The sequence below is a fragment of the Macrotis lagotis genome, chromosome 1 (genome assembly GCF_037893015.1).
Source record: "Macrotis lagotis isolate mMagLag1 chromosome 1, bilby.v1.9.chrom.fasta, whole genome shotgun sequence".
Taxonomy (NCBI): Eukaryota; Metazoa; Chordata; class Mammalia; order Peramelemorphia; family Peramelidae; genus Macrotis; species Macrotis lagotis.
In genome coordinates, this window is record NC_133658.1 from 322,970,071 (window position 1) to 322,992,103 (window position 22,033).

Below are 22,033 nucleotides of genomic sequence, written 5' to 3' on the forward strand. Positions count from 1 at the left end.
GGTAAGCACAGTTTAATGACTTTTGGGGCATAATTTCAAATTGTTTTCTAGGATTGTTACATAAATTTTTAGCTCTGCTTTGCACCAATTTGTATGTTTTCCTGAAGCTCCTCCAATATTTGTCATTTTCTTCTTTTTGTCATCTTTAACATTTTGATGGATGTGAGGTACAATCTCAGAATAGCTGAAATTTGTGTTTTTATAATTATTACTGATTTGAAACATTTTTATTTAGTTGTTAATAGCTTGGGTTTCTTCCCTTGAAAATTTTCTGTTCATATTCTTTGACTATTTATGAAAACATTATTAGAAAGATGACCAATGACTAGCAAGAGAAGAAAGTAAGATAATCACATAGGACCAGAATGGTTTCATCAGGAATAGGACATGGCAATCCTTCAGGCTTCTCCTCATTTGTATCACTTATGCCACTTAATTCTCTAAAATGGATGACTATTGTTGGGAGTTCTGTCCTTGAGGAATTGTGAATGATTGTGGAAATAGTTCTTTCCAAGCAAAAATTTTGAGAATACTCCATTGGAGAGAGATAAAATGAAAGTGAGGGGGCATGACAGTTATCAATACCATATGATCCCATTTGGGGTTTTGTTTGAGAATCACCTCCACTCCAAACCACCAAACCTCCTTGTCATAATGAGTTTTAGCTGTGTAGGGAAAGGCAACACACATTTACTCAGCTTTTACTTTGTGCCACGTCCTGTGTTAGTGCTGTAAATGCAAACAAAAAGAAAGATGATTTCTACATTCAATTTAATGGGGGTAGAGACTATCAGACTCTGTACACTTCTTTTTTTTTAAAGTTTTTTTTGCAAGGCAAGGGGGTTAAGTGACTTGCCCAAGGTCATACAGCTAGGTAATTATACACTTCTGAAGGTAATGTAAGGGCTTTGTTTTGTCTTCTTTTCTTTTCTTTTTTTAAAAATTCATTGTTTTATTCTCATTTTGTACAAATGTTTTTTTACATTAATAAAATATTGTTGTTTACAAGTAAACAAAATACCCCTCCCCCCCTGAATATATATAGACTTGCTTGGGCGAAAAAAGTAAAGGGGAGAGAAAAAAATTAAAATTAAAAAAAATAATAGTAATAATTGTAGGTATGGCCAGGTGGCGCAATGGACGAAGCACCAGCCCTGGAGCCACGAGCACCCGAGTCCATATCCAGCCTCGTAAACCCAACAATCACCCAGCCGTGTGACATGCAAGCTACCCGATCCCCACTGCCCTGCAAAAACCAAAAAGAAGAAGAAAAAAAAAGACCCCAAATAAAATAAAATAGTAATAATAGTAGGGGTGGCTGGGTGGCAGACAGAGCATTGGCCCTTGAGCCAGGAGCACCTGGGTCCAAATCCGGCCCTAGACACCCAAAGATCACCCTGCTATGTGGCCCCAGGCAGGCCACCCAGCCCCACTTGCCCTGCACTCTCCCCAAAATAATAATAACAAAAAATGTGCTTCAGTCTTTGTTCCAACACCAACAACTCTGTCACGGGTGGATCACATTCTTTATGATAAGTCCATCACAAAAGTTACTTCCATATTTTTCCAACATTGCCATTGCTGATTGCAACTCCCTCCTTTCTTATTTCTCCACTACGATGTACTATATTTTCTCTCTCCTTTCACTCTGACTCTGCTGTAGGGTAGCTGAGTGGCGCAGCAGACAGATCTCTGGTCCTGGGGCCAAGAAGCCCTGAGCCCCCATACCACCCCTTAGGCCCAGAATCCACCTGGCCCTATGGTCCTGGACAGGCCTTCCAATCCCAGACCCTTGCAAGAAGTAAAAAAGAAAATGTGTTATATCTGACCACTCTCCCCCCATGGTCCATCCTCTCCTCTTTTATTCACATCCCCACCCCTTTCCCCTGCTCCCCGCTCCTTCTTACTCCAGATGTCTATACCCCATTGAGTATATCTGCTGTTTCCTCTCCTAGCCATCTCTGATGAGAGCAAAGGTTCCCTCATTCCCCCTTGCCTCCCCCCTTCCATATCATTGCAATAGCTCATTGTAATAAAAAAATCTTATTATGTGAAATATCTTGGACTATTCCCCCTCTCCTTTTTCTTTCTCCCATTCCATTTCCCTTTTTTCTATTGACTCCATTTTTACACCATATATTATTTTTGAATTCAGCTTTCTCCTGTGCTTCAACTATAAAAGCTCCCTCTACCTGCTCTATTAATTGAGAAGGTTAATATGAGTATTATCAGTGTCATTTTTCTATGCAGGAATACATGCAGTTCATCCTCATTAAGTCCCTCATATTTCCCCCCTCTCCTCCAATCTCCATGCTTCACCCTGAGTCCTGTATCTGAAGATCAAACCTTCTGTTCAGCTCTGGCCTTTCCACAAGGAACATTTGAAATTTCCCTGGTTCATTGAAAGTCCATCTTTTTCCCTGGAAGAGGACATTCAGCCTTGCTGGGTAGTTGATTTTTGGCTGCATTCTAAGCTCTCTTGGCTTCCGGTATATTGTATTCCAAGCCCTACGAGCTTCCAATGTAGTTGCTGCTAAGTCCTGTGTGATCCTGACCGCAGCTCCACGATATTTGAACTGTGTCCTTCTGGCTGCTTGTAATATTTTCTCTTTTGACTTGGGAGTTCTGGAACTTGGCTATAATATTCCTAGGGGTTGGTTTTTTTGGGATCTCTTTCTTGAGGGGATTGGTGGATTCTCTCCATTTCTATTTTGCCCTCTTCTTCTAGAATATCAGGGCAATTTTCCTGTAGTAATTCTTTGAAAATGATGTTAAGGCTCTTTTCCTGATCATGACTTTCAGGTATTCCAATAATTTTTAAATTATCTTTCCTAAGTCTGTTTTCCATATCAGTTGTTTTTTCAATGAGGTATTTCACATTTTCTTCTAATTTTTCATTTTTTTGGTTTTGAAGTATTGATTCCTGATTTCTGGTAAATTCATCAATTTCCCTGAATTCTATTCTTTGTCTGAAGGATTTGTTCTCCTCAGAGAGTTTTCTTATCTCTTTTTCCATCTGGCCAATTTTGCTTTTTAAAGCATTCTTCTCCTCAATAACTTTTTGAACTGTTTTATCCATTTGACCTAAGCTGGTTTTTAGCATGCTATTTTCTTCAGCATTTTTTTGGATTTCCTTGACTAAGCTGCTGACTTCATTTTCATGTTTTTCCTGCATCTCTCTCCTTTCTTTTCCCAGTTTTTCTTCCAACTCCCCTCATTTGATTTTCAAAGTCTTTTTTGAGCTCTGTCATAGCCTGAGTCCAATTTCTGTTTTTCTTGGAGTCTTTAGATGCAGGAGCTTGTGCTTCCTCATCTTCAGACTGAGTATTTTGATCCTTCTTGGGCTCATTTGCAAAATATTTCTCAATAGTCTTCCTCTTATTTCTCTGCTTGCTCATTTTCCCAGCCTGGGCCTGGTTTTGGGGTGCTTCCTGAGCTTTTGGGACACTCCCACAAGGGTTTCAGTGTATGAGGCTCTGTCCTCCCTCCTGGTCTGTGAATGACCATAAGCACCCCCCTCTGCCATGGGGCCAAGGTGGGGGGGGGCTGTTGTTCTATTGGGGGGCCTAGACTGCGATCAGGATCTGAATGTGTTCAGAGCCCCAGAGTCCTGTTCCAGGGGCAGAGGGCAGAGCTGGGCGGTCTCTTTCTCTCTTCACTCCCCTCCCTCAGCTCAATGGGCTCATGCCCTGGAGGCTCCTGCTTACCAGCTCAGCTTGCTTCTATTCCTGGATCTGGGTTGCAGAAAGACCAAGCTGCTAGCTGTGTGCCCTGAGGGCTGGGCTCCATGTGCTCACTCTGGCAGAGGTCCCCAGCTGTTCCCCCACTTTGCGCCTCTGGGAGGCTGAAGTTCTTTCCCTCTGGCCGGCCACCCCTCTGGCGGGCGCCCCTCTGACCCCGGGGAGCCGAGCCTTTCTGCTCTTTTCCAGGTTATCTTGAGTAGAAGAATTGCCTCACTGGGTCCTTTTGTGGGTTCTGTCTCTCGAAAGTTTAGTTAGAGTCCTTAGCTTATGAGTTTTATCAGAGAGCTCCTAAGACTTGATCCCTTCTTGTTGCCATCTTGGCTCCGCCCCCCTTATTTTATATTCTTTTGGGTTCTTTTGATGCTTATCTACTTAGTGAGGGCTGTGTTCTTCTAGGATATCAGGGGAAACTTAGGCAAGGGACCTATAAATCTTCATTGTACTCTAGGGTGAGGTCTAGACATCACCCTCCTGATCTAAGATTTGAAAACTCCTGATACCAATTTGGGTTTGGGTAACATAAATGCAGGCTTGTCTCTGGTTGGAGTTCCAATAGATTGATTCTTGTTTCTCTCCAACATACCTCCTTGTACTTTCTCCTACTTACACATTCAACTTTCTAGAAGGTTCTGCAGGTTCAGAGCAATAGAACTTACTGACTCCATCTTGGTCTGAATTCTCTGCCCCAATTATGCACTGTAGGCCTGACTCTATTGGGACCTGAATCTGTGACCTTTCTTAGGGTTCAGTGCTACACAACTTGCTCCTTGTCCAATCCATAGGTTCAGGCCAGGTCTCAATTGCATCTGTTGGAACCCAGATTCCTGCTTGTCTGGAAACACATGCACAGTTCAGCTCCTCCTCGGTCAAAGCAGGGTTAACAACCCAACTCTTAGGTGAGAGCAATATTCACTTTGGACTGCCTCTTGTTCTAACCTCTCTTACTGGTTAGATTCTACCCACCTCCTGGGCCTAGGAGACAGCTATAGCTCTCCTCCTAAATCCAAGTCCTGTTCCTGCTCCCTGAACTGAAAAGTTGTGCTTCTGTATTGAATGTCCCAATCATAACTCTGTTTGGAGATCTTCCTAGATTTTTCTTGTAGTAGTTGTGATGGTTGGAGAGTCCTGGGTTGTACTCTTTTCTCCAGTCTTTTCTTTCTGTTACTCTCAAAATATGAATGTTCCTGAAGGGTCTAGCCTTGGATTCTTTCTTTTCCCCCTTTTCTTCTTTTCTTTTTTTTTTTTAGATTTTCTTTCTCTTTTTCTTCTTTTCTCTCTTTCCTTTTTTCTTTCTTCCCTCCCTCTTTTTCCCCTTATCTTTTCTTTGTCACTTAAAGATCTTTGCAATTCAATCTTTTTTATCTTTTTTTCACATGACTCTCCATCTTGATGCATTTTAGGCTCCAGTTGTATTGTCCTACTTTTGGTTCCTCACATATACTACTACATCCCCCTTCTTTGTGCCTTTGAACTGAGTGGACCCCAAGCCTGAAATGCTCTTTCTCCTTATCTCCTATTAGAATTCCTGGGTTCCTTCAAGACTCAACTCAGAAGCCATCTTGGTAGGAAACCCTTCTTGGTGCCCACAAATCTACTAAAGACTTTCATTCTAAGGTTAACATTTTTTTACTTTGTCTGAATTATGTATATCCATATTTTTATGTCTGTATCTATGATTGTATTTATATCTATATGTATTTCTATAGCTATATATGTGTGACTCCTGTATTAGAATGTAAGTTTCTTGAAGGCAGGAACTGTTTTTGTTTTCCTTTGTGTTTCCAGAGTTTACCACAGTGCTTGGTTCATAGCAAGGACTTAAGAAATGTTTACTGATTTTTTTTATTTTTTAATTTTTTTGTAAGGCAAACAGGGTTAAGTGGCTTGCCTAAGGCCACACAGCTAGGTAATTATTAAGTGTCTGAGACTGGATTTGAACCCAGGTACTCCTGACTCCAGGGCCAGTGCTTTATCCACTGCGCCACCTAGCCGCCCCTACTGATTTTTTTTCTATTTTATTCCTTGGGGTTACCATCTGCCTCCATTGTTGTAACTATCACCTATATATAAATATATATATATATATATATATTTATATATATGCATATATATGTGTATATATATATGTGTATATATATATATGTATATATATATATATATATATGGAGAGAGAGAGAGAGAGAGAGAGAGAGAGAGAGAGAGAGAGAGAGAGAGAGAGAGAGAGATATTCTAAATCTATGTATCCAGCCCTCAACTCTCTCCTGAACTTCAGCCTTTCTCTTTGGACACCTCCATCGAGATCTCCTATAGGCATTTTAGTTCAACATGCCTAAAATAGAACATGTTATATTCCTGCTCAAACCTATCTTTTCTCCAACCTTTCCTACTCCTGCAACATCTCTGCTATCTATTTCTTTCTTTACACCCACACCCTATTCTGGTTCAGGTCTAATCTGGCAATTCTTGTCTAGATTAATGAAATAGCTTAATTAGTCTTCCAACTTTCAATTTCTCTGCTTTCCAAACAACTATCATACTGATATCTTAAAGTGTAGATTTCACTACTAGATTTCCTGATTACAAGGAGAAAATACAAAATCTTCAATCTGGCACTGAGCGTTCTCAACAATCTGGCTCCCATCTAACCTTCCAGCCTTATTATAATTTACTCTCTTTTACATGATCTACATTCCTGTGAAACTGGTGTACTTACATTTGACATTCCATTATATGTCTTGGTATTTTTCCATAACTGGTCCCCAGTATCTAGAATGTTCTTTCTCCTTAATTCCTTTTCAAAGAATGTTTAGCTTCTTTCAAAGCCTAGCTAGGATGTCACCTCCTACTTGAGATCTTTCCTTATATTCACACTATTACTAACACTCTCTTTCTTGGTTATAACTTATATACAAAATTATGCATGTGTTTTAGGTCCCCAGGAGAATGCCAGTTACTTGAAGGCAGTCTATTACTTTTGAACAATATTCCTTACACATAGAATTTTTTTGAATTGAATTGTTTTCTTATCTCTAGCCCAGACCACCTAAACTTCAATTCCTCATTTTAAATTGACTGCTGGACATTTCCATTTGACCATTACTTTGTATGTTGAAGTTAATATATGTCAAACTAATTACCCTTTCACCCTAAACCTCCTTTTCCTTTTGACTTTTCTTTTCCTGGTTCCCTTTAATGCCTGTGTATTTTCTCTGAGATCACCTATAAGTTGTACTATTTATATCTTGCTTGTAAGTCATTATTTTCATGTTGACTTCTCCATTAGAATTTGAGCTTCTTAAAGGGGGGGAACTGTTTTCATCTTTCACTGTATCCTATAATTTATCATAGTACACTGTAGTCACTCAGTATGCTTCTTGACTTATAATAGCTAGCATTTATATAGAGCCAACTTTGTGACAGTTACTGTGCTAAGTGCTTTTCAAATATTGTCTAGTCCCCACAACAACCATTTGAGGTAGGTGCTATAATTATTTACATTTTGTAGATAAGAAAACTGAGACAGACAAAATTTAAATGACTTCTTCAAGGTCACATAGCTAGTAAGTGTCTGAGACTAGATTTGAATTTAGGTCTTCCAGACTCCATCCACTATGCCTATTCCAGCATTATTTCATGCTGTTAAACTTTTTTTTTAAATCCTGAACTTTAATCAAATAAACCAATCAAATAAAATGGTCATTTCCACATATAAAACAGACCAGGAAAGGAGATTGTACAAGAAACTATGGAACTCTTTTATCTTAGATTGTTTTTTCTTTTAAAATGTAAAATATATTTAACATATAATCTTCAGAATTGTCCTGCTTGACTGTGAATCTTTCTGACCTCTCTGTGTTCTATTCTGTGCATTAAATTTTTTAAATGATTTTTTCCTCTTGCTTTTTTTTTGTCCCTACTATCACTAGTTCCTCTCTTCCTTTCACCCACTGAATCATACTATTATTTTTATCCCAAATGTTTTCTAGATACAATTATTGTTGGCTATTCCTTGAACATTTTTCAGACTTTTTGATCTCTCTGTACCTTTACCAATATGTTCCCTTAGTATCAAATATCCTTCTTCCAAACTAACCTATTAAAATTCTTTGCAAAAAAAGAAAAAAAAAAGAACGGAAAAAACCCTCCACATTCTCCAAAGCTTCTTAAATAAGACCTGTTCCTTAAAGCCATCACTGATGCCCTAGGCATAAATGATCTTTTCCTCTTCTCTTCATATTGGAAAAGAATTTTAGAGGTTATTTAATTCTCATAAATCAGCAGGGATCTTTTCTACAATATCCAGTGTATGTGCTCATTCAACTATTACTTGCTGTGTGCAACTCACTACCTCATGAGGCACATCATTCTACTGTTAGATATCTTTGATCTAATAATTGGCCAAAATCTCAGTCTCTGCATTTTCCACTTATGCAGAGGTACACTGGTAAATGTTTAACAACTGCCCCCCCCCCCGCCCCGCCGCCAAAGTACGGTATTCTGGACACACTTTTAAGTTTAATCTTTATTGTTCACATGTTCTCTAGCACTTTCTTAAGTTTAGACAATTAACCAAAAATATATATCAAGCCCTGATTTGTGGCTTGCTGATTTTAAAGTGTAAATGCTCACACTGAAAATTTAACAACTGTCAGTTGAAGCTGACTCTAGCAGTATCCCTGAATGCTCCCTTTTCTGCCCTCTGGGGCTAAGCAGAAAGACTCAATTCCTCTTCTCCAAGACAACCCTATGAATATTTGAGGTCAGTGACCAAGTCTTCCTTTAATCTTAATTTCTTCAATTAAACCTTCCCAGATCCTTCCCTGTAGTCCTTGAGTGATGTTTTGAATCTCTTGGAAAGCATTCATTTACATTTTGAGCTGTTGTAGTTATTTGAGTCTTTGTCCTACCTTTTCTACAAATCTAGAAACTTCCCAAGGGCAGGAACTGTATCTTACTCATCTTCTCAGCTAGAGGCAGTCAGGTGGCTCCATGGAATTGGGAAAACTTGATTCAGACAGTTGTTAAACTATGTGACTCTGAGTGAATCCCTTAACTTTGCCTCAGTTTCCTTAACTAAAATGAGGATAATAACAGTACCTATCTCATAGGATTGTTGTGATGATCAAAGGACATACTATTTTGTAAAGTATTTAACACTGTCCTTTACAAATCCTTGTCCTCTCTTCCCTCTGCATCACCCTAGTCTACACACATAATAATGCTATTGTTGAATGAATAATGTAGGGTCATGCTATGTTGAAGTATCATAGGAAAGTGGAGGGCAATGTTAATAAATTCAGTAACTCTCAGGAGAAAACATCAAATTCCAAGACAAAGGCTTTTTTTATACATTAAAGTATTTAATTAGTGGAACAATCATTATCAATGTAACAAGCTGAAAAAATACAGCAACTTGAATACAAGACTGAGGTAACAAAATACTTCACCAAAATCAAAAGATGTCTCCCACACAGGGTTAAAGTTCAGAGGTTATTATGGGTAAGACAGTTCACAAGGGTTGTAGAAAGGCATTCCACCAATGGCATGCAGTGATCTGCTGGAAAAGACAGTCCCAAACAGTGCAACCATTTTCACAAGAAACCAATTAAAATATAGAAACTAATTTACAACTTACTATAAGGAGTAGGTAGGAACATGAAAAATACCATCTACATGATGCTTGTAGGCTAAGTGGAAAACCATGCATTTTGGCACTAAATTCATAGAAGATTATGCAACATGAATACACATATAAACCATTTCTTCTCTGGTACAGTCATAAATCATTTGAAAAAAGTCATTTTTGAGAATGGATAACAAGGTGAGCCTTGACAAAACTGACCTAGAATACATTATGGTCATACTCCTAACTTAGCTGCGGAACACTTTTATTTTATCCATAGGCCTGATATGCAATACCATTTGCATAGAGGCTGTGAATTCACAGTAGAAGTGCCAGATGCTTGACACTGAAGAAAGCAGCCACTGCTACCATACTCCCTCGCATTTGACTTGTACTTAACAGTATGGGATTCTTTTAGAAATGATGAGATAAGTACTAATAATGTTCCTATCCTGCTAGGTCTTGGATTCCCTTCGCATTGCTGATACTGCTAGTCTTGGCAGATTTCACTACTGCAGAGAACTCCAATGTGCTGTTTCTCAAACTAATCTTAGCTTGGGTCAAGAAACAATTATTTAAGACCCTGATTCAAAAATTATTAAGGTACCAATACCTCATCCATTGAGGGGTGTGAATTGGAGTAGGCTACTAAAATTGGAATTGGGAAAATTTGGTTTATATCATGACTCTTACTTTCTAAATTTGTCCCTTTGGGTAAACTATGTAACCTCTATAAGTCTCAGTTTACTCATCTGTAAATATGTAATACAGAACAGACTAGAGGATCTCCAAGTTTCTTTCAAGGCTGGACATTCTATGCATCTAAGAGGATGCTTAGTTCTCTTGTGAGGACATGCACAGAATTTCTAACATTATTGGTAGGAAGGATACATGTTATTTGTCATGACAGATAAACAAACCCATGATAAATTATAGATGTCAGAGCTAGAAAGGGTCTTAGAATATAGTCTCAGAACAACGGGAGCTAGAAGGGAGATCAGAGATTATCTAACCAAAGCTCCATACTTTACAGATGAAGACACCTAGGCCAAGAGGGCTGAAATGAATTGTTCAAGATTCCATAAGAATTTAATGGGAGAGTCAGAACTGAATCTTATTGACTCCCAGTCTAGTTTTTTTTATTTTTGTAAGGCAATGGGATTAAGTGACTTGCCCAAGGTCACACAGTTAAATAAGTATTAAGTGTCTGAGGCTGGATCTTCCTGACTCCAGGGTCACTGCTCTATCCACTGTATCTACTAGCTGCCCCTAACCTAATTTTCTATATCAAAATCATTTGATTTCGGAACATTCTTTCAAAGGGAATCACACTGTATGTGAAGTCTTAGGAGTGGCTACAAGATTTTAAAGACCCAAAATAATGTTTCTGGTGTTTTTAATAGTCACCTACTGGTAACAGGGCTTCAGGAATTTGGAATACACTTTTAGTAGGCTTTTGTAAATCACTTTATTCTTTCATGTCCACTTTTTAACCCATCTGTAAAATGGTTCCATAATAGCCCCTCATGACTGTGAGAATTGGTAGAAATGGAAGGAAGCCGCAGAAATGTGGAAGGGAGATGATAAAATGCTTTGTAGCCCTACTATGAAAGTAGTTATACAAATGTAATTGGAGAAAATAATGGGCTTCTGGAAGCATAAAAAGACCATTTCCCAAACAAAATGCCTTCATGGATTGTGGATCCTTTGGTCCTTCAGTCTGCCAGTCCACACAGTTGGGAGTCCTGCCATCCAGACAGGTCCTGTGCTATTGACAATTTAGGACTTGGAATCCTTCAGAGTTGACTGGGGCAAACAGCTCAGCTAGATTCAGGACGACCAATATCAAATTACAGAATCTCTTTCTCATAAAGAGTTCAGACTTACTTTTCAGACATAAAAATCATGCAACGATTTCTCATCCTAGTGTTTATACTTGTGGCATCTACAGAATGTATTTGGGAGAATATACACATGTCTGTACATGGCAGGAATGCTAGCTTCAAGATTTTATAAGCACTGACAAACCAGAGATATGTTAAAATAGAAGAATATTCCACAATATGTTAGTTTTAGTACCTTTTTTCCCCAGTTACATACAGTCAAATTCTGATTATCTCATTGGTGTATTGTCCATGACCAATATTACATTTCCAGACTTGTTTTCTTCAATCCATCCAGCACACTCTGTTTTGCCTCCCCTAATGCTCAAGGGAAAGTAAATGGACAATACTGAGGTGAAGGACATAACAGAATCTTCAAGTTGGAAAGGACTTTAGAATACAGACTGTTAAAACATAGAGTGTTCAAGCTGGAAGGGTTCTTAGAACATAGAATGTTAGAACATAGAATGTTACAGTTGAAAGGGACCTTAGAGGTCATTTAGTTCATCTAATTATATTTGCCTAAGAAAATCATTTTTATTGTTGACCCAGACCTGTATATGGAAACTACCTCCACAATTACAGATCAGTAACTTTTCTGTAATTTATAATCTTAAGACAGTTTCCTGGGATACTGGGTAGTCACATGACTTGTTTAGGGTCACAAAGATTATATGTGTAAGGGACAATATTTGGACTTGGGTCTTCTTGACTCCAAGGCTGGTTGTCTACCCACTATCCTGTACTCTGTCCCAAGAAAATTATTAGGACTCATGTCCATGTCAACATTCCTTCCCTGTCACTGCTGAGAATGGAATGGGACATCATAATCATAACATACCAGCAAACTTTAGTTCACAACTATAGAATATTTTTTAAATTTTTGAAAGATTTTTCTTTCCCCACAATAACCCTTTCAGGTAGGCAGAATCTGACTTTTCTCTAGAGCTCTCCATGATAATGTTAATTAACATTTGTAGAAGGGTTTCTCAGTTGTAAAGCATTTCCATAGCCATTATTTCATTTGTTCCTCACAGCTACAGTGTGAGGTAGACAAAGCACATTTTTTTTTGTTCTCACTTTGTAGATGAGGAAAGTGAGGCAGAGAGGGGAAGCTAAATTGCTTATAGTCATTCAGCTAGTAAGTAGAACCCAGACCCTCAGAGTCTGCTGTCCCTCATGTTCCAGGTGAATTTATTCAAAATCTTACCCTTTCTAAAAGGTCATCTGTGAGTTTCACAGAATTTTTGAGCTAGAAGGAATCTTAGAACACAAAATGGTAGAGTAGAACATAGAATTTTAGGACTGCAAAAGGATCTTAGAACAAATAATGTTGGCACTCAGATTTTTAAGGTAGAAAAGGAAATGATCTTAAGGATCATTTGATCCAAACTGCTCATTTTATAGATGAAGATACTGCAACCTTGGAGGATCATTTGACTTGTCCAATGCCGAGTTAGTGGCTGAGTTGGAGTCACAATCCAGGTTTCCTGACTTTCAAGTCAATATTCTTGACACCACATTTTAGCTGCTTTTCTATTTGGATACAGAACAGTGGAGATTGAGACTTTCCCAAGTTTCCTTTTCTTAGAGAAAAGATGGAGTTTTATAAACTTTACAGATCATATAGTAATGCAAAGGAGGTTTTTAAAAAACTGCTAAGAAGGAGAGAGGACTAGAGAGGACTGATAAGAAAGATTTGTAATTAGCCTATTCCTGGTATGCAAATGGCCACTTCTAAAATGTTTGGGGATGTTAAAGGAGGTTTATTCCTTCAAATAGTTCAAGCTTTATTTCTGTAATCTTCATAAATTAAGAAAAGCTTTGCTTAGCATAGGAAATTTTTGGCACAACTCCCAGTGCTCATGGGAACTTTGATTAATTTGGAATGAGAGGAATCTGAATTTCTGAGCTTTGGCTGTCTTATCTTTTCAGATCAGTAGAAAGGAAGCTCTAGGAATTCATGAAAAAGTAACAAGATTTCCTCTCACAAAGGCATCAGAAGTACTAACTTTAGTTAGTTTTTCTTTTTTAAGAGCTGGAAGGGACTTTAGAAGTTATTGAGGCCAGACCCTCCAATTTACAGACCAGGAAACTAAATCATAGAGAAAATGATTTGTCCAAGGTCATACAAATAGCTAAAATCTGAGGAGAGACCTAAATATAGACCTCTCTGACTTCAAGTATGGTACCTTATCCTTTACAACTTGCTACCTCTCATGATATACCATTACTGTCATCAGGTATTCATCAATTGAGGCAGCTAGGTGGTATAGTCCACAGAGTACAAGGCTTGGAGTCAGGAAGATCTGAGATCTCAGTTTCTTAGTTGTGTGACCCTGGAAAAGTCACTTAACCCTATTTGTCTCAATTTCCTCATCTATAAAATGAGTTGGAGAAGAAGATGGCAAATTAATCCAAGAAGTTGCCAAGAAAACTTCAAATGTGGTCACAAAGAGTTGGATACAACTGAAAATGACTAAACAACAAATTCATAGTTGACTTTTCATGTAGGTATGTCTGACTTCCACAGAGTCTCCTCAGAGAGAGAGACTGCTAACTCTTAATGGGTATATTTTAATGCCTGTCACAGTACCTGGATAAATGAGGGAAGTAGAGATTCCAGGCCATTCAAAAACTGGTTGAAGGAATAAGAAGTAAAGTTTAGCTTGGAGAAGAGAAAATTTAGGGGAATATAATCACTGACATCAAACATTTAAAACTGTTGTCATGGGATCATAAATTTAGAGCTGGAAGGGACCTTATAAATCATTGATTCCAACCTTTTCCTTTAATAGCTGAGGTAACTGAGGCTCATGGTCCCATAGAGACAATGAGTTGAAGGTCCAGCATTGGGAGCCAGCATCTTTTAACTCCAGATCTTATGCTCTTCCCACTCTATCCCATTTCCTCCATGTTGAAAGGTAGGTTTAGGTTAGTTTGTCTTGACTTAAAAGTTCAGAAGTTAGAGCAATGGGTGGACAGTACAGAGAGGCAGATTTCAGTTCAATATAAAAAATTGAACAATTCAAGGGAAAACTTCTTAATAAATAGAACTGGTCAGAAGTGGACTGATTGCTCCTGAGGGTGGTAAGCCCTTGTTACTAGTATGCTTAAGCAGAGGCTAGATGACTACTGGCAGAGGTTGCTATCAGGTGCTTTCTGGTGAGCTGTCAATTGGAGCCAGATATCTCTAAATTCTCTTTTAATTCTGAGATTCCATTACTGTCTCAAAAAAAAATTTAGAAATGATATTTAGTAATAATTGGTTCACAAGTGTAGAGTGATTATTTCCTACATGCCAGCCCATGTTAGAACCCCAGGTTAGGGATTTCAATTAGCAAAATTAAATTCTTTTGTAAAAAAAATCTCTATTAGATCTAAGTATGATGCTTTTATTTGTTATTTATACATGTCTGGATGCTTTATTTTGTATTTATTTTATATGTATATATATATACGTATATATGTATACATATATATACATATATACGTATATATATATATATGTATATATATATATATATATATATAGGTTGTCATCCCAATATAATATAAACTCCTTAAGTACCAGGGTTGATTGATTTTTGTCTTTGTAGTTCTAGGGTCTAACAAACTGTGAAGTGAATAGTGGCATTTAAAAATATTTATTTATTGATTAACTGATTGATTCCTTTTGGAATTTTTATAACCATATCCCAATTCATTTACACTCATTGTTTTAAATAAAAAAGTAACTTGTCTAAAACACTGTAAATAGATTGAATAAATTGAAAATGTGTAGGGCATAATTTCTGTGAGTTCAGAAGTCTTTCTTCCTCTACTCATCTACTTCATGATTTCTTCTAGCCCTTTCTACTTCAAGCAGAGCTAATGAGCCCCTATATGGTCTCTAAGAACCTACAAACTAGGATGAAGCACTGAATTGAGACTTTCAAAGAGTAGATTGTGCTTGCATTTAAGGAGAAGTTGAGCTAAGAGGCTTGCCTAGGGTGGTTGACTACCAAGTAATGAAATGGCAACCCATGAAACCAACCCATGAAACCAAAAAAAAAATACAACCAATGGGTCTTTGGTTCTATATGATCTTCTTCCATTTCTGTAATGATGATGATAGAATAGTGCAAAAATATCAAGTTTAGACCATTTTGAAACATTAATTTGACTACTGGTATCCTAAGTAAGAGATACTTAATGTGAAATAACAAAAGTAAAGCCATTTACAAATTGTACAGTGCCATGTAAGTGCTAACTATTAAACAATATCAACATTTATACTCTTACTATAAATAAAAACTGAAGAGATATGAAATTAACTACTTAACAGGGGAAAGGCCCAGAGGCTGTCCTTGGATGAGCAAATAAAAAAGTTGGAAATGGTTTCATTATATGTCCAAAGGCAATGAACAGTGCCATTTCTCAGAACCTTGGTTATCTCATCTTGAAGTACTTGTGATGAGCAGAGGCAAAAAGACCATCATGAAGAAAATCTCAGGGTAACATCATTACCTGATGCAAATGATAAAATTGTAGAAAAGTTCCATGAAGAATACAACAAAATCCTTCAAATCAAGCTAACTGATATACTAGTACTTGGTGAATTCAGATGGTCACAGTGCAGGTCAATGAATAAATATTGGGCAATATGGTTTAGGATTGTTAAACAAATGGGGATAAAAGCATATAAAAGTCTTGCAACTGTGTAACATGAATTTTTTCCCTTAAGAGTCCCCAAAATGAAATATCTATATTTAAGACTATATCATAATAGACAGAAAAAATGGTTTCTTGTGGGATTGTTTTTGTGCCATTAACATCAAATTAGAGAAAAAGAAAAAGGTGAGAAGAGATATATTATGCAAATAACTCGACTTCAACTTGATCTATTAAAAAAAACTATTGAGGCTAAAGAAAAGGGAAAAAAGAAAAGATATTGCTAATTATCCTTTTTTATAAAAGTTTTTTCTTTTGCTTATGTTCCTTATGCTAAGTAATTTTCATAATGAGGAAGTCAAGAGAGTCTAGAAATATTAGTCAGCAAATGTGTTATCTCATTGCAAAGTAGACAGACATTGTGAACAAAGACAATATTAGAATATAAGATCATTTGTGCAAGTCTTTGGAGGAGGAGAATGGAAGAACATAAGCAGCAACTCCTTATAAAACAATATAGATAAATGGAGGGGAAAACCTGTCTAAAGAAAGTTTGGCATAAGATCTAGTGTAATGTAAGCTTCCTAATAGTAGGGCCATTTCATTTTTGTTTTTGTATTTCTAATGCCTAGCACACTGTTTTGCACATAATTCTTTGTAAATGTTTATTGAAGTAAGCTGAATTAAAAGGACTTTTAAAGATGAAATTACAAGGAAGAAAATGGATTAAAAAGTGAACCAGATCTGTTATAACAATCTAAAAAAAAGTTACTTTGGAGTCATTAGATTTTGACTCTATTATCCTAATCCCTGATAGGCTATATAAGGAAGAAGAATGGCCCTAAAGAAGATAAAGATGGAACAAACAACTATAGGAGACTAAACACACATTGAAGAAATCCATGCTGGAGGCAGCACAATTGTGTTGTAAACACTCAGTGGCTGATTTTAAAAATAACTGAGAAAAGAGACTTGCCAAATAATTGGGAAAAATTATGGACAGTGTTTTTACTGACAAAGACCACTAAACTACTGATCCTTATATATTCAATTTCAGAGTTCTTTCTAAAACTTCATGAAATTATCTTATACATGTATCAAAAATATCTTTGATGGGAAAATGAGAAGGTAAAAGGCAGGTTTTTTCAAATGATTTTCTATAGCAAATTTCATCTTCATGGCCACATAATTGAATGAAAATAGAGAGAATATAGGCTCACACTGTATTTATTGATGATAAAAACAACATTTGATTTGGTAGACTAAAATAGCCTTAAGAGTTCTTCTGCCAAAATATATCTCCATTGGATATATTAAAATCACACAAAATTCATTAATAGGTCTCACCTTCTGCAGGAAATCTTTTCCAATCTCTCTGAATTTTAGTCTTCCCTCTGTTAATTATTTCTTATTTATCCTGTATATAGTTTGTTCATTGTTTTACCCATCATATTGTAAGCTTAAGAGCAGGGACTGGATTGAAAGTGGATCTTTGAATGAGGAGAATATGTGCTTGAGTCCTGCATCTGGAACATCTAATTATGAGATCCTGAGCAAGTCACTTCTTAGCATTCTTGGTAGCTCTTTAAGACTATGAATGACTGGGGGGAAGGTATTTTTCTCCTAAGAAATTCTCCATGCCAGGCCATCCTTGTCCCCTGCGTGTGCCAGGTGCTATCCTAGTTGCTGGGGATTTAAAAACAAAACAAAAGTGGTCCCTGGGCTCAGGGAGTTTACAGGAGAAAGCACAACTGGATTTTAACCTGTACCATTAGAAGTATACCTGCACTGATGACATCACAGATTCAATTCAATAAATATTTATCAAATAAGGATTAAAGGAGATAGTTTTTGTAAATCACTTAGCATCACACCTGGCTTAATAAAAGCTTATTCCCTTCCCTTGTAAATGTCTTCTATCTACCAGGTCCTCAGCTAGAGAGAAGCAACATAAGACAAGAAATGGATCTACCAAAACTTTCAATATTTTCATGGATAACATTTCATTAATGTACACTTTCCCTTCATTGAATATGGATGTCAGCTCTTCAATTCTTAATAAAAACAATATCTAGCATTTATATGGGGCTTTAAGGTTTGTAAAGTCCTTTACATTGTAAACATATAATAAAGATCAGTTTTATCAAAGTGCGGTCCTTACACTAATTAGTTGGTATCCTAGTCTTTCTGCACATGGAATCATGGAAATCTCAAAACTAGAAGGTACTTCAGAGGTTATGCAGTCTAACCTAAACCTGAAGCAAGAACCTGATCAATAACATTTTCTGAAGGGGGCATCCTACCTCTGTATAAAGACCTCCAATGGTCTGGAATTCATAGCTTCCTGAGGTGACTTATTCCATTTCTAGAAAATTTTCATTTTGTGGGAAATATGTATCTCTCTGCAACTGACACTCATTGCTCTCAGCTCTGTCTTCTGGGTCTGAGAAAAAGTGTGTTACTTTTCTCATCCATACAGCAGCTCACATGAAGACAGTAATTGTGTATGTGCTATGGACCCCAAAGTCCTTCACCCAGTCCTTGCTTGGCCTGCATTCTATTCCCCTCTTTACTCTGGTCACTCTCCCCTGTGCACTCCAAGAGGATCACCAATGCTCACACTCTGTTGACAGTCTTATACTTCAAACCTTCTAAACTCTACCTCTTTATATTTTTAAAGCTGTTTAAGGTTTCATTAATAAGATTGACATAGACATTTAGAAAACTATCCTTTCAAAAACTCACCATAAAAACAATAAACTATTTAGATTTTAAATAAAATAATCATTTATCAAATTAAAGCATATTTCAACACACCTACTAAACTGTATGTTCCTGGTGGACAGGAAATATATCTCATTCAGTTTGCATGTTCCTAGAACTTTATAAAGGGCCTCTCATGTAGTAAGGTCAGCATATATTCAATGGATGAATAAAAAAATTAAATTGGATTAAAGGAGACATATAGAAAAAAAGGGCTGTCCTGTGAAGGGAATAGTTCCCCTAACAGAGGGCTTGTTTTATCATTCCATGACCTAGTGGAGGCTTCAGGGCCTCAGCTGTCTCCCTTCTGGGCTCACTGCCTCAAGGGTCCTCAGGATGGTAAGTCTGCTGATTTGTCAGAGCTGCTTGGACTATTTGGTAGGAAGGATTCCGGGAGATCCCAGTTAGGTCTCAGTGTCATTCAGCAGCCCTGACTAATCAAACCCCAAACACATCAACTTTGGCAGTGGAGATGGGTGAGCAAGATGTGCCTAAGATGGCCCTGCTGGAAAAAAAAAAGCTCACCACTGTTGTTACCCTGAAGGCCTCTGCTTTGACTCTCTCTTCTCAGCCTCTCCACAATTGCCTTTCATCACTCCAAAGCCTCAGCAAACCTGGACACTTGGAGAATAGCTTTTTTAATCTCCTTTTCTAGCACAAAGGGCAAAGTCAAGGTGAGTCCCAAAATGCTCCAGGACCCTTCACAGGAAGAAGAATGGGTCAAAAGACAGCTCATCTTCTGGGGTTGGGCCCTGACTTGGAAGACCTGACAATGATAAGGCTCCATGGACACCAAGTCAGAGGGCATTTGAGATGCCCCAGGGAGCAGGCTTTGCAGAGGAATAGCACCCATAGTCAAAGAAAACAATATGCGATTTAAGGCATTGATTGTGTATAGTTAGAGAACCCAAGGGGAATTTTAAACCAAAATAAATTTGAAACCTCAATGATCAAAGAATCACAGAACCTCAGAGTTGGAAGGGACCTCAGGGGGTATCTTGCCCAACTCAGTACCCGAATAAGAATCCCCTCTTTACAATGCAACAGCTTAAAGACCTCCAGTGGTGAACTCTTACCTTACCTGGACAGTGGTGTAATACAAGTCTAAAAAGCAGCTCCTTCCAAATAAATGAAGTGAGTTAGGTTGCAAATCTGGTGCCAAAATACATGTTTCCCAAATAGCTCACGTACGGTGGAAATGTCTGGGTAGTGTGTGTGTGTGTGTGTGTGTGTGTGTGTGTGTGTGTGTGTGTGGTGTTATACAAAATCAGAGGCAGCCACATTGCTAAGCAACTCAGTGCACTTAGGTTATAAAAATGTTGTTCCATGACGTCTACTCTAATGGACACTTTGCAGCAAGTGAACACTGCCTGTTATCTTTGTGCATTAGAAAGAATTGAAAACCCAACATGGGCTAAATGTTCTTCAGTCACAGAAAGCAGCTTCACCATAAAAAGGACTGTTTATAAAAGGACAGGCAAAGGATGGGATGCCCAGTTTATGGTCCAACAATTGTCCAGAGTTATTGGTGGCCACAAGTTAGCCCAGGATCTGTGGGTCCTGTAGCGGAGTTCAATGGTTTCTTTTAGCCAGTAGGAATGAGGAAGTTGCTGCATGGGACACTCATGCGCTCATCAGAATCATCTTGAAGTTGCACAGCTGAGTGTGGGTAGGATGCTATCTGGCAGCTGGAGTCCAAAGAATGATCTCATCTAACCGTGTATATGGGAAATTTTCCTCCATCCTTCAGTTTGGCACTTTAGTGTCACATCAAGCATTGTGCAGCTGCTTATTCAAATGACATAAGGTTAGTAGGTACCTGAAAAAAAAAGTATATCATTGTACAAGTCTTGGTCTATTGCAGAAAGGATGATGAGGCTTAAAATCTCAGAGCTAGAACGAGTCTCAGAAGACATTTCGTCAACCCTTGAATGAGCTAGAATCCCCTTTATATGCCAGAAGTGAAGTGGTCATTCATTTTTCAGTTCAAAATCTTCAAATGTAAGAGAATCACTATCTTACAGGCCATAAGTTTTAAAAAAGAACCAAAAAACCAAATTGATAAATGTATAACCATGTAATAGCTTTTGGTAATCTAATGTATTTTATTCTATTCATTTAAAACATTATTCTAAAAGGCTTCATCAGTTTGCCAAAGGGATATTTGTTTAAAAAATGAAAAAAATTAAGGACTCTTGCAGAGGCAGTGCATTTTCCTTTTGGAAAATACTGATTATTAGGGAAATGTTTTCCATATTAAGTCAAAATTTGTCTTTCTAAAACTTGAAAACTTGAAACTATTATAGATTTTCTGTCCTCCAAGGTCAAACAAATAAAATATTTCTTCCAAATGACAGTGCTTCAAATAGAATACATAAGCAGGGTAGCAGAGTAGCATTCTATATTAAGAAGATGTAGCCATGTGGGGAAACATAGAAGCTGAAGGAAGTAGGATGGATAATCTTTGGATGAAGATCTATTAGGGAAAGGATAGAAGTGATATTATCAAGAGAGTGTATACCACATATCATCTGTACAGAAGAAGGATATGGATAAATAATTCTGCCACAAACCTGGCATGGGGTTATGAAATAGTAGTGATGGGACTTTTACTAGTCAGTCAGTGAGTTTGCAGTAAGTGACAAAGAAAAGCAAAATCTTGAGTCTTATTTTTAAGAGGCCCATATTCCAATGAGGGAGACATCATGCAAATAAATGTATATAGAAGATGTATAGAATGTAAATGGAGATAATCTTAGAGAGAAAATACTGGGGGTGGGTGAAGGAGAAGGCTTCTTGCAGAAGGTGGAATTTCAGCTGAGTCTTGAAGGAAGCCAGGAGGAGGAGATGAGGAAGAATATAAAAAGCATGAGGATACAGTCAAGTGAAAGGTTCAGATTCTGGAGATAGAGTGCTATGTTAAAAAATTAGCAAGAAGATGGATCCTAGAAAATCACTTTGACACTTCTATGGATATGAATTGGAGTGGGGAAAGACTGGAGATAGGGGGAAAAAAACCAGAGGCTATGAGAGACTGAACAGGATGGCAGCTGAGTATGTGAAGATAAAGGGGCATATATGTAGATATTGCTATAAATACATACATAATATATTTATAGATGTGTATAAATATGTGTGTAACCACATTTATATATCTACATATGTGTATGTATGCATGCATTTATTAAATACCTATTATGTGTCAGATAAAAAAAAGACAAAAACCAGGCCCTGCCTTCAAAGAGCTTACAATCTAATGGGAGAGATTAACAGGCAAATATATACACCAAATAACATATATAGGAAAAACAGGAGTTAACAGAGGGAAGGCAGTGGAATTAAGAGGAGTTGAGGAAGGCATTTAGTAG

The 22,033-nt window shown here is 37.5% G+C and overlaps 1 protein-coding gene across 1 annotated transcript in view; it reads right to left on the reverse strand.

Moving 5' to 3' along the window:
- Positions 1-14,765: 14,765 nt before the first annotated feature.
- RALGPS1 (Ral GEF with PH domain and SH3 binding motif 1) overlaps positions 14,766-22,033 on the reverse strand; it is a 749,724-nt gene continuing 742,456 nt past the window's right edge. The window contains exon 20 of the mRNA XM_074211544.1: positions 14,766-20,484. Within this exon, the coding sequence (XP_074067645.1) occupies positions 20,455-20,484 (30 nt within the window). The 3' untranslated portion in view covers positions 14,766-20,454. The remainder of the gene's footprint in view (positions 20,485-22,033) is intronic.